At 40.2% G+C, this 13212-nt stretch overlaps 1 protein-coding gene across 7 annotated transcripts in view; it reads left to right on the forward strand.

The window, feature by feature from the left end:
* Positions 1 to 13212, forward strand: part of blnk (B cell linker) — a 211709-nt gene that overhangs the window by 155625 nt on the left and 42872 nt on the right. For all 7 annotated transcript variants that reach the window (XM_087998990.1, XM_087998991.1, XM_087998993.1 and 4 more), the window contains 3 exons: positions 2503 to 2593; positions 7017 to 7100; positions 8632 to 8682. In XM_087998990.1, coding sequence (XP_087855116.1) covers positions 2503 to 2593; positions 7017 to 7100; positions 8632 to 8682 — 226 coding nt within the window. The remainder of the gene's footprint in view (positions 1 to 2502; positions 2594 to 7016; positions 7101 to 8631; positions 8683 to 13212) is intronic.

The raw sequence follows: 13212 nt of genomic DNA on the forward strand, positions 1-13212 counted from the left end.
TTTTGGATGCATCATACAATTTACAAGATGGCTCAGCTAGTAGTATTGATCCAGTTATAAAGCAGGAATTTTATTGATTATTTCAGTATACACAAACAAGTGGCCTGACTCCTTGTATTCAGAATCTTAAAGCTATTGTTTCCCATTACACCTACATTGAAAAATTATGTTTGTTTTGATGGTAGCCTGTATCCTTCTGAGCAACCAGGAATTCAAAATATTTAATACAAGAGGAGACATTTTCTGTCAGAAATACAATATTTCAGCCTTTCATCAGTTTTTAAAGGAGTTTTAAGTAAGAAATTTAAGTTATCAATCTCTGCTGGAATTGATTGTCTTTTCTTAATAAAGTTTAACAGCCTTTTAGAAAGTGACAATAGGACTCATGTTGATTTTGGTGAGAATCCTGCTGAGGCAGGATTCTTGAAATGTGTAAGTAAATGTGTAAACAAAGTTCAGGGAATTGTCCATGTATTTGTTTAAATGTTAATATGTCTTTAAAGTATTTTGGTTTTAAATTTAAAAATCTACAACATGGAAAGGATTTGTTCAAATTATGTTCTTGTAAAAGCCCGATTTTCCCGTTTATGTTCTCTGGTGCCCTTCTTAAAACTGATAATGGAAGCTTTGAAAAGCAGGTTTTATTACAGCAAAATGTATTACGAATGCATACATGAGAATGGTTTACATCAGAGACAGGTTTAGTGGAACTGGGGGGCAATACCTTAAAGGTAACACTGCATAAATAGGGACATGACTGAGATTTTATATCAACAGTGAACTGTTTTCAAACATATGGGTATTTGTAATACATTAAGTAAGGGATTGTATTTAGCAGGAAAAAAATAATAAACCAAACGTTAGAAAATAAATAAAACAAAGCCATGGATCTTGGAAATTTGAGACAAAAACAGAAAGTGCTAGATTAACTGAGCAGGTCTGACTGCTTCTATAGAGAGAGAAACAGAGTTAACATTTCAAGTTTAGGTGACCCTTCATCAGAATTGCTCTGGTCTTTGCAGTTCTGACAAAGCATCACTGGACTGGAAATGTTAACTCTGTTTCTCTCTACAGATGCTACCAGACCTGCTGAGTTTCTCCACTGCTTTCTTTATTTCCATTAGAAGATAGATGTCATTTTTAACTAGAGGAGAAACTAAAAGACTAATCAGGAGAAAAGGAATTAAACCATGAAGGCTTGAAGAAACAATCTTCATGATTTCACAATAAAGCTACACATATTACATATTAGATGCTGAGCTAAAGTATACAGTTTTAGTTATTTTAGTTGTTTAGCATGTATAAGATTCATGTTTTGTAAGTTAGGTTGTTTGAGATTATTTGATTAATTTTATCAGTAATAAATTCAGTTAATTATCAAACATAAATTATGTGTACAGTTGTACAAATCTGTTTAAAAGAATGGTAGAATTATTACAAAATAATTATAAAATACTTGTGATGCCATACAAAATGCTGGTGTGGCCACATTTGGAATATTGTGTACAGTTCTGGTCCTCATATTTCGGGAAGGATGTGGAAGTATTGGAAAAGATGCAGAGGAGATTTACCAGGATGTTGCCTGGTCTGGAGGGAAGGTCTTATGAGGAAAGGCTGAGAGACTTGAACCTGTTCTCATTGGCAAGAAGAAGGCTAAGAGGGGATTTGATAGAGATATACAAGATGATTAGAGGATTAGATAGGGTAGACAATGAAAGTCTTTTTCCGAGGATGATGATGTCAGTGTGTACTAGAGGGCATAACTACAAATTGAGGGGTGATAGATTTAAGACAGATGTCAGAGGCAGGTTCTTTACTCAGAGTGGTAAGGGCGTGGAATGCCCTACCTTCTAATGTAGTCAACTCAGCGACATTAGGGAGATTTAAACAATCCTTAGATAAGCACATGAATGATTTTGGGATAGTGTTGGGGGACGAGCTGAGAATAGTTCACAGGTCGGCGCAACATCGAGGGTCAAAGGGCCTGTTCTATGAAGTATCTGATGTGATTGTCATACTTAAGTCATTAGGCTGCTAAATGATTCAGAAAAGGGCAGCCCAGATTAACATACATTTTAGATTGATTGAATCATCAAAAGGTAAAAGAAACAATATTAAAACTTCCTTTATAAAATAAAGAGTAAGGGGAAATATAAGTTTTTAAAATATTTTCCCTTCATATGTGTATAGGTAGTATAAAAATACATACAGAACTTAGGACCATGATTACAGGCTTGGACATCCATACATTAGATATCACCTTAGGGAATCTTTTATGTTTACAATCAATAGTTTGTTGTATATACTGTCATTTCCTTTTAAAAATAAAGCTCACTTGAAGGGAATTGTCTTATTCCTTGAAGCAGCAAGAAGTTCATCAAGTTGAGTTTGGAGCATAAAATAATATTCAAATTGCAAATGAATTTGCAGTGAGCTGACTGATTATCTTCCATTCTTATATTTGTATATTACTGTTTGTTAAACTGTTTTCTTTAATTCCAGGATGATTATATTGTTCCTATGGAGAATAATGAACCTGATGATGCATACATTGACCCTACAGAGAAAGGTGCACCTCCAGTAACATCGAAACGTAAGTTCAGAAGCAGTTTGTTCCAGCTGATGAGTTGTTGACTTCAAGAGAAGGCCTGCCCAAGTTCCAATTCATTGTGGTACTCTGTATGGGAAACTGAAAAGGAGCACATTTATAATATGTGCAATTGTTAATTATGACACAGCTGAGCCTGAGCAGTAATAACCTGCTCCTACGATACAGGTAAGTAGATTGGAGCATGAGATTCATCAACACAGAACAAACCTGGCCACAGCTCTTGCTTGACACATTCAGCTAAAATTCTTCCTCTCTGTGAGGAAGAGTATGAACTGTTCTCTAATGGTGACTGAGTTGAGGAATGTCCTTGCCCATCCTCTTGGGGCCTGCAGGATGTAGGCATCCAGAATAGAAGCCGGCAAAAAATAAAACTAAGTTGTAACAAAAATAACACTTTAGGTTGACATTAGACTTATTTACTCTGGTTTTTGTACCTTCTTTTAAACAATTTGACATTTATGATAGATAAGTCAGAATAGATGAGTCCCCTGGGCTGTCTGGGATTTACCCTAGGATCCTCTGAGAAGCTAGGGAGGAGATTGCAGAGCCTTTGCCTTTATCTTTATGTCATCATTGACTACAGGAATAGTGCTAGAAGACTGGGGGGTAGCAAATGTCGTCCCCTTATTCAAGAAGGGGAGTAGAGACAACCCTGGTAATTGTAAACCAGTGAGCTTTACTTTGATTGTGGATAAAGTGATGAAAAAGGTTATCGGAGATAGGATTTATAATCAACTAGAAAGGAATAAGTTGATTGGGGATAGTCAACATGGTTTTGTGAATGGTAGGTCGTGCCTCACAAACCTTATTGAGTTCTTTGAGATGATGACCAAACAGGGTGGATGAGGTTAAAGCGGTTGATGGGTGTATATAGATTTCAATAAGGTATTTAATAAGGTTCCCCACACTAGGCTATTGCACAAAATATGGAGGCAAGGGATTATGGGTTTGGATCAGAAATTGGCTAGCTGAAAGAAGACAGAGGGTAGTGGTTGATGGGAAATGTTCATCCTGGAGTTCAGTTTCTAGTGGTGTACCGCAAGGATCTGTTTTGGGCCATTGCTGTTTGTCATTTTTATAAATGAACTTGATTAGGGTATAGAAGGATGGGTTAGTAAATTTGCTGATGACACTGAAGTTGGTGGAGTTAGGGAAAGTGCAGAAGAATGTTGCAGGTTACAGAGAGACATAGATAAGTTACAGAGCTGGGCTGAGAGGTGGCAAATGGAGTTTAATGAGAAAAAGTGTGAAGTGATTCACTTTGGAAGGAGCAACATGAATAAACAGTACGCGGATAATGGTTAGATTCTGGGTAGTATAGATGAGTAGAAAGTTCTCTGTGTCCATGTACCTAGATCCCTGAAAGTTGCCACCCAGGTTGATAGGGTTGTGAAGAAGGCATATAGTGTGTTAGCTTTTATTGGTGAAGGGATTGAGTTTTGGAGCCATGAGGTCATGCTGCAGCTATACAAAACTCTGGTGCAGCTGCACTTGGAGTGTTGCGTACAGTTCTGGTCACCACTTTATAGGAAGGATGTGGAAGTGTTGGAAAGGGTCCACAGGTTGGTGCAACATTGAGGGCTAAAGAGTCTGTACTGCACTGTAATATTCTATGCACTAGCATTGTGACCTGGCAAGTTTGTAAAAGAAATGAAAGCCATTCTGAAATTGTTTCTGAGTGGCAAAAACCATGATAAATGGATTAGATTAGGTTAGATTAGATTACTTTACAGTGTGGAAACAGGCCCTTCGGCCCAACAAGTCCACACCGCCCCATCGAAGTGCAACCCACCCATACCCCTACTTGTACCCCTTACCTAACACTACGGGCAATTTAGCATGGCCAATTCACCTGACCTGCACATCTTTGGACTGTGGGAGGAAACCAGAGCACCCGGAGGAAACCCACGCAGACACTGGGAGAATGTGCAAACTTCACACAGTCAGTCGCCTGAGGCGGGAATTGAACCCGGGTCTCTGGCTCTGTGAGGCAGCAGTGCTAATCACTGTGCCACCGTGCCGCCCAAGGCTTATATCTTTTTGTTTGATTTTTCTGTATTTTTGACAATGGAATGACATGAGAATGGGACTGATTTGAAAGCCAAGGATTGTTGAAGTATGGCAGTACTTTTTTGAAGCAAGAAACCTGACACTCAGTGTAAGCGCTGTTTCTCCTGGTGTTTGTTCAACCAATGGTGGAAGTCTAGTTGCAGGCAAATTGACCCCAAGGAGTGTACAAAATGTGAGATTCAGCTAGCAGCAAATAGTTAATTGGTTTATGGAATTGTGCTCAATTGTAGATGGCAGAGGCACTGTGCCTACCAACAACAGTGTGGCTGGCTTCCAGGTAGCTAAACAGCTTGTGGGTGTGAATGATACGGCCAGAAACCTTCAGATCTCTGGGGTCTCTCTCTACCTCTGCAATAAAAGTTCTGAAGAAGTAAAGGTTGTTTTCCCTCAGCAGTTGCTGTAAGCTGTGACATTTAACCAGTAGCTATAAGATTTTGACATTGCAAGTCAGCTGTCCTGTGCCTCCTGCAAGGAATTGAAAGCATCTAGAGAAGAGAAATCAGTGAACAGCACGTTCTGACAAGCAAAAGGATCACCTTAGCGACCCTTTGTATGGGGACCATTGAACTGTCCTTCCACCCATAACAAATGTATTTTTGTCTGTATACGTGCCTCGGGGGTGTTTTATAAGGAGGTTAACTAATATAGTTATATTTTAACAGTTCATAGTTGTTTACCAGTTGCTAAAATCTATTTATTTGTAATCAGTAGTAATTCTTGTTAAGTACAGAAAACTGGTCTGGACTTTGTTAATCTGGGTCCCAGAACAAATAGCAAATTGGGGAACTCTGCATATTTTGAGAAAACCTTTAACTTTTACGACAACTGTAGGAATAGCAGTGTTTCATTTTCAGCATGCTCCACCAGTGAAGTTCCACAAATAACATACTTGTAATGGAATGGAGACATAATCAAGTCTCTAAAGTAACTAAAACATGAAGTCTTGGGCACTGAGTGTAGGGCTGATGACCAAGTATGAATTCAAAACCTGGAAGTACAACCAGAGAATATGTTAAGACCTCTACTCTTGATTAAAGGATTTGATTGAGATGCCAGATATACAGGCCTCAAATGAGTCAATGGACCTACTATGTAGAAGGGAAGTAACTTGTTGCACTCATTTTTAGTTATATTAATTAGCCACCTGTAATACCATTTAAACAGGTGAAAATGACTTTTATGAACTATGTAGAACAATTTGTTTACTAAACTGGTGTTCAGTAGTCAGTTTCTTTAGCAGTTTTTAAAAGTATATATATTCAATGTTTTAAAATGTGCCTGGCTGTTTGCATCCCTATGCCCAAGTCGGCGTCGTTTTTAGTCATTTCAAAAACTTGCAAACAAGTAGGATTAGTGAAAATCCCCAATGGTGTTTAATTCATCCTTGGGCCATGACCTGTTTTGTAGGCTGGTCCAGTTTCTGGCAAGATTTTTAAACTTGTGCAAACGATTGTGGAAATTTGAGCTGTGCTAAACTCAGGCCCAGAAATTCGATAAAAGCTCTGTAGTGTAAATGTATGTGCAGATGTCTGGGATAGTGGGTGTTGGGTTGGGTCAGATAGGATCAGGGGAATGGGGGAATGTTGGGTTGAGGAGGAGGCAGTGTGATGTTAGGGTCGGCATAAGGGAAATCATGTCTGTAAGGAGGTGAGGTGTTGGGGATGATGGTTAGGTTGAGGTAATGCGGCTGGAGTGTTGACTGCAGGCATGGACAGGAGGATGGGGTGTTGCTGGGTTAGGTCAGGTGTAGTAGGAAAGGGAATGTTGTTAGTTCCAGTGGATGGGGCAGCATTTATCAATGTTTTATCTCTCCATAGATATGTTCTTGATCAATAAGGGGATCAAAGTTTACAGAGATAAGGCAGGAGAACGGGGTTAAGAAACATGTCAGCCATGATCGAATGGCAGAGCAGACTCTATATGGGCCGAATGGCTTAATTCTGCTATATCTTACAATCTTGTGGTCTTTCTTTTGTGGGAGAAGATATTGAGAATTGGGCACAAATTGCAGTGGAAATTTCTGATCCATGAAAATTAATTCGCTACAATCAGAATGGGTTCTGACGAAGGGTCACTGGACTTGAAACATTGACTGTGCTTCTCTCCACAGATGCTACCAGACCTGCTGAGTTTCTTCAGATCTTGTTTCAGATCTCCAACATCCGCAGTTTTTGGCTTTATCTTAGCATGATGCTTGATGTTGGGAATGCAAATTTGTAAAACATACTATTACAGGCAGACGAATTAAGAAACATTTCAAAATGTTCCATTGAGTATTAAAAAAAACCTTAAACTACAGAGATATTCATAAACTGTTTCTTTTTTTAAAAATCAGCTCCAAAGGTGAACAGAGCAGCCAAACCAAACAAACCATCAGGTTTATCCTCAAGTCCCAAAGCAAGACATCTTCATGATCAAGGTATCGAAATATTTTCTTACTATGTACCAAATATAAATTACGAGGATGGTTCAAATTACAAAACTGACACTTCAGTTTTGAAAATTGGAGATGTCTACTGAGGATGCCATCAAAATGAGAGTATGATGTTATGTTGCAGCAAAAATGAACATAGAATATATATATGGCTTTATACTACCTGGGAAAATACCACGTTTTAAAAAGATTTTGACCGATCTTTGCCATCCACCACTGCACAAGAGATTGTACTCATTCCTGCAGTTTAAAAAGTAAGAATCTTTCTTGGGTCTACATCACTGCCGATGGAACAGCTTAGACCAACCTGCATTCTTCGCATTATTTAGCTGTGAACAGAATAATGCTTAAGCAAGGTATTTGCCTTTTCTTCAAAATTTAAGTCCACCTTCCCTGCCTGGATGATGTGATAGGGTTAGCGACCAATGAGTCAGGAGAGTGGGAAATGGGGACAGCATGTAGAAAGGCAACAGCACCGAGAAGACTCGCCCCTTAGCAATTTTTTAGATTTCCCATAAGTGAGGACGCTGGGGAGAGGGTGTGGAGTTGAGGGTTGGGCTGGAAAATCCAGCTTCATAATAATTTGTGTTAAACAGCAGAAATATTTTAAAAAAACATATTGGAATTGGTGTTAATAGCAAAGTGTGGTTTAGTGAGTCTGAAATGTTTGCGTTCTGGAGTATCATGATGTCTGCTTTATTTTGTAAGTATGCAATGATCATTATTAATGTGGGAGACTAGAGTTGGGTGGGTGAGAGCACAGTTTAAGCAGAAGAGTTCCCCCTTGTAAGATGGAGATGAGACTTCTATTCTCTGAGGACCATTAATCTGTGGAATTCTCTTCCCCAGAAAGCATTGGAGGAAAATGGAATTGAGACTGCACTAGATCAGCCAAGATTAGATTAGATTACATTAGATTAGATTACATTACAGTGTGGAAACAGGCCCTTCGGCCCAACATGTCCACACCGACCCGCCGAAGCGCAACCCACCCATACCCCTACATGTACCCCTTACCTAACACTACGGGCAATTTAGCATGGCCAATTCACCTGACCTGCACATCTTTGGACTGTGGGAGGAAACCGGAGCACCCGGAGGAAACCCACGCAGACACGGGGAGAATGTGCAAACTCCACACAGTCAGTCACCTGTGGCGGGAATTGAACCCGGGTCTCAGGCGCTGTGAGGCAGCAGTGCTAACCACTGTGCCACCATGCCACCCACGATCTTATCAAATGGTGGAGCCAGCTGAATGGCCTACTCGTTGCTAAGTCCCATGTTCCTGTTCTGTTTGAAAGATGTGACTTGAGTCAATTACATTGGTGAATAGGGAGCTTTGTCATAGCATCAGTAAAATAATCCAAGCACTGTTTGAGTCCAGTATGGCTGTGTTACGATCGCACACTACGTATATACTAACATTGGTCATTCACCGTGGAAAAAACAAAATACTTGAGACTCTGTGAACCATACACCTTAAGATAAAATGTCATTTCTTTACCTTTTCATCCAGGGCAAGGTGCCTCTGTAGGCCAGCTGAACACACAAAGCTCACAAGATCATGGTGAGGAAAATAGAAAACAAAAATATATTTTTAGAACTATGCCTTCAATTTGTAAAGTTAATAGCCAACATTGAATAGAGGTACCATTACATTAGTGGGATGTATTTTGTAAGTCAGCAACTAGTGAGAAAGATATGGAGAAGCAAGTTTGCAGGGAAATTATACGGAAGGTGCAAGACTTATACAGGAGTGATAATGAGGTGCACTAATTATCCTAATGTAGCTTGGATTTGTGAGAATGGGAGAAAGTGAGGGACTGCAGATTCTAGACAGTCAGAGTTGAAAAGTGTGGTGCTGGAAAGGCACAGCAGGTCAGGCAGCATCTGAAGAGCAGGACAGTCGATATTTCAGACATAAGCCCTTCATCAGGAACCACACATTCCTGATGAAGGGTTTGTGCTCAAAACACCTACTTTCCTGCTCTTCAGTCGCTGCCTGAAGACCAGCACCACACTTTTCAACTTTGGGTGTGTAAGAATATTAAGAGAAGTGAGAAGAGAGTTTTTGACATGCATTCAGGGGAATTTACTTGATCCTGGCCAATGTGGCTGATTTTTAACTGCCCTCTGGGCAATTGGGATGGGCAATAAATGCTGGCCTAGCCAGTGATGTCCTCAGCCCATGAATGAATCAAAACAAATTCATGGAAGGAGACATTGCTGGATGTGGTTTTGGGGAATGAGATCAGATCAAGTGTCAATCAGAGAGAATCTGTGAAATGATGATTGTATTGTCTTCAGGTTTAGGAAGACACAGGAGCAACATAAAGTATAAATACTTAGCCGGAGGATGGATTATTCCAATGGGTAGAAAACAGACTATCATAGATAAATTTGAATCAAAGATTGGTGGACAAACTTATGGTCAAGGTACATTTCCATGAGGGGGAAAGGTTGAGTAAGAGGTCATTCAATGATGAAAGGGAGTGTAAGATAATGCAAACAGAATTGAAAAAACTCACAGGGGAAATGGGAAAAGAAATCAGAGACAAAGAGAGTCTGAGAAGAGATTGGCAGGTTACTTGAAACAGAATCCAGAAGTGTTCCTGATGCATTTAAATGATTAAAGGTTAGTCACAAGATGAGTGGGGTCAATTGGGAACCACAAAGAGTATAAAGACTGAGGACAAAGCAATGATATTAAATGAACAAGAAAGAAGATGCTGCCCAAAGATGAAGCATTGAGCTATCAGAAGAGTTAAAATTAGATAAAGTATATAAAGTTGATGAGACAAAATTTATTCTCACCTGAACAAGTCCAGATTAATTAGAGACAACTGGTGTGGATTTGTTAAAGCCAAATTATGTTTAACTAACTTGCTTGTGTTTTCTGGTGAGCTAACAGAAAGAATTGTTGAGGGTAATGTGGTTGATGTGATGACAAAAGGTGTTTGATAAAGTGTCATATTATAGATTTATCAGCAAAGTTGAAGGCCGTGGAATAAGAAGGACAATGGTAACAGCTATGTGAAGTTGCCTGAGTGATAGCTGTTTTTCAGACTGGAGGAAGAATCCAGTGGTGTTCCCTGTGGGTCTGTACATGATCACTGAATTTTTAAAAATATACATTAATGACCCAGGTTTGGATGTGCGCAAGGTACAATTTCAAAATGTGCCAATGATTTGTTTCTTAATTTCTGAACTGACCTCCAGCCCTTTAACTATCATTATTTTCATAATTATTGTTTTGTCACAAGGTAACAATAATACATGATGCAAATACAAATTCTTCAAAGTGTTAAATAGAATGGAGTATAATTTATTATATTTGTTTAATATGTGCTATCAGTTACTTCTCAAAATTTAAATCAAACTGACTTAGTCCCTAATTCTTGCAGTTTATTTTGTAAATTGTTGCTTAACATTGGTTAATTTTGGATATAGTTCAATGTTCTGTGTAACAGCATTACTATGGTACTTGGGTGTACCTGTTGATGCAATAGAAGTACATTATCAAAATTTGAATATAAAAATGGGCTTCCAGCAGTGCTAAAATTACTGGTTGAGCTGTGGCCTTCAGAATATTTGAATTGTGCATATCTTGGAAAATAATAAATGATGAGCCATTGCTGTCTGAGAGAGTCCATTTTCTCCCACCCACATTGATTGTACAGCACTTTGCACATGAGGACGTTTTCCTGCTTCAAATATTTGCAGTAACAGATGAACTTAGTGTAGCTTTGCCCCCTGGTGACTGAAAGCTCAACTGCAGCACCAGGTCCAAGAGGCTAAGCAGCTGTGGTCCTACCTGCCAACCTTGGGTCCTTCCAATTGTTCTTGAAGACCAAAGGCTCAATCGTATTAAAGTTTTAAATTCTATGAATTGGGAAGAGTTTTTAAAGGAATTTCTTTTTGCCTGCAAAGCTTCAGTTTTGCCCCACAGGATACTCACAGAATCTCTGGTCCATGAGAGAGCAAGAGGGTACAGGCTATACATTAAACTTCTGTGCCTGTTTTCAGGCACACACCTAATCCTGTACCTTGGAAAGCCTCGCAAAGATCATAATGACCTCTGCAGTTTCTCTTTCATTGCATCTGGGGAACACCAGTCGCACAATTTTCAATTCCTTTCTGGCCACAGGTGAAGTATCAGAGAACTGAAGGACAGCTAGTGGGGTACCATTATTCAATAAGGGAGCAAGCGATAAACCAGGAAACTACAGGCCAGTCAGTCTATCCTCCGTAGTGGGGAAGCTATTGGATGCAACTGAGGGACAAAATTCATCTACACTTGGATAGACAGGGATTAATCAAGAACAGTCAGCATGGTTTTGTTAAGGGGAGGTCTTGTTTGACAAACCTGATGGAATTTTTTCAAAGAAGTGGCCTGGTGTGTAGGTGAGGGTAATTTGGACTTCAACAAGTCTTTAATAAAAGTCCCAAATGGGAGATTCAGCAAGGTAACAGTCTGTGAAATTCCAAGGAACTTGGCTAATTGGATCCAGAAATGACTGAGTGGCAGGAAGCAGAGGGTGTTGATTGAGGGGTGTTTTTATGACTGTGTCCAGTGGGATTCTGCAGGGATCAGTGTCTGGTCTCTTGCTGTTTGTGGTGTATGTAAACAATTTAGACTTGAATGTAGGAGGGTTAATCATTAACTTCATGGATGTGATATTGGATACAATATGTAAGTTGGTGGATGGTAAATATTGAGGAGGATAGCCTTAGAATACAGGAGAATACAGATGGGCTGTTCATATCAGCTGATCAGTGACAAATAGACCAATCTGGATAAGTGTGAGGTGGTGCACTTGGACAGGATAAACAAGGCAAGGGAATACATGATGAATGGAGAGACCCTGGGAAGCACCAAGGAACAGAAGGATCTTGATGTGTATCTCCGTTGGTCCTTTGAGGTAGTAGGGCAGGTAGATTAAGTGGTTAAGAAGGCATATGGGATACTTGCTTTTATGAGCCAAGGCATAGTATTTAAGAGCAGGGTGATTATGATTGATCTGGATAAAAATTTGGTTAGGTCAGGGGGATACAAGATGGCGGCGATCTGAGATGATCGTACTGCAGAGCTTCGCATCACAGCGTAAGTGGGGTGATCCTTTAACCCGCCCAACCCAGGCCATCGTGATATCTTAGGACTCCGGAAAGATCATGGAGTCCCAAGAAACGTCTAAAAATGAACTTACCTGTGTTTCCAGCTGTCCACAGATGCTGAAAAAGGTAGGAGGAGCATCTGAGGCCAGGTCTGCAGTTTAGCCTACAGCAGCCTCGGAACTGATTACTTTCCAAGCCCTGGTGAACGAGCTCTTGAAATCTCGTGAGATGCTGGGAAAACATATTGAAGAGAAGCTGGCTCCGGTCTCTCTCATGCTGCAGAAGCATGAGCAGCAGTTGGGAGACCTGGAGAAGAGGATGGATGAGGTGGAGCACAGGGTCACAGTGGTGGAAGCTGATGCCAGTTCATCCAAGGATAGGATCCAAGCCCTGAAGATGCAGGTCCATAATTTGCGTGACCAAGTGGATGATCTTGAGAACAGGGGCAGGAGAAAAAACACTTAGATCATCTGTCTGCCTGAGGGTAAGGAAGATGAGCGGCCTGCAGAATTTGCTGAGGACTGGCTGCCGAAATTCCTTGACTTGGAAGCTGGCATGAGAGGATTGAAGATAGAGAGGCCTCACCGGGTCGCAGCGCAGAGATTGAGTCTGGATCAATGTCTCGTGCAGTTAAGGAGAGAGTCATGGAGGCTTCCAGAGTCCAGGGGAAAGATCAGAAGGCCCTAATTGATGAGGGTTCTAAGATCAAGGTTTTTTTCAGGACTGCTCAGCGATGATGATCTAGAAATGAAAATCTTACAACGATGTCAAGAGAAGACTGAGGGAGCTTGGGATTCAGTACTTCCTGAGGTATCGGCCGGTGCTTCAGATCATGTTAGATGAATCCATAACATCTCTTTGATATGTCTGAGAAGGCAAGAAACTTTGTGGACAAACTAACCTAATTTGAACAACTTTAGTTTGTATAAATAGTGATGTTTGGGCATGTGTTTATCATTCCAAGAAACTGAGCAAGTCCGGT

The sequence above is a fragment of the Chiloscyllium plagiosum genome, unplaced genomic scaffold (assembly GCF_037043375.1).
Source record: "Chiloscyllium plagiosum isolate Xiang-an unplaced genomic scaffold, Cpla_swu_hap1 HiC_scaffold_22, whole genome shotgun sequence".
NCBI lineage: Eukaryota > Metazoa > Chordata > Chondrichthyes > Orectolobiformes > Hemiscylliidae > Chiloscyllium > Chiloscyllium plagiosum.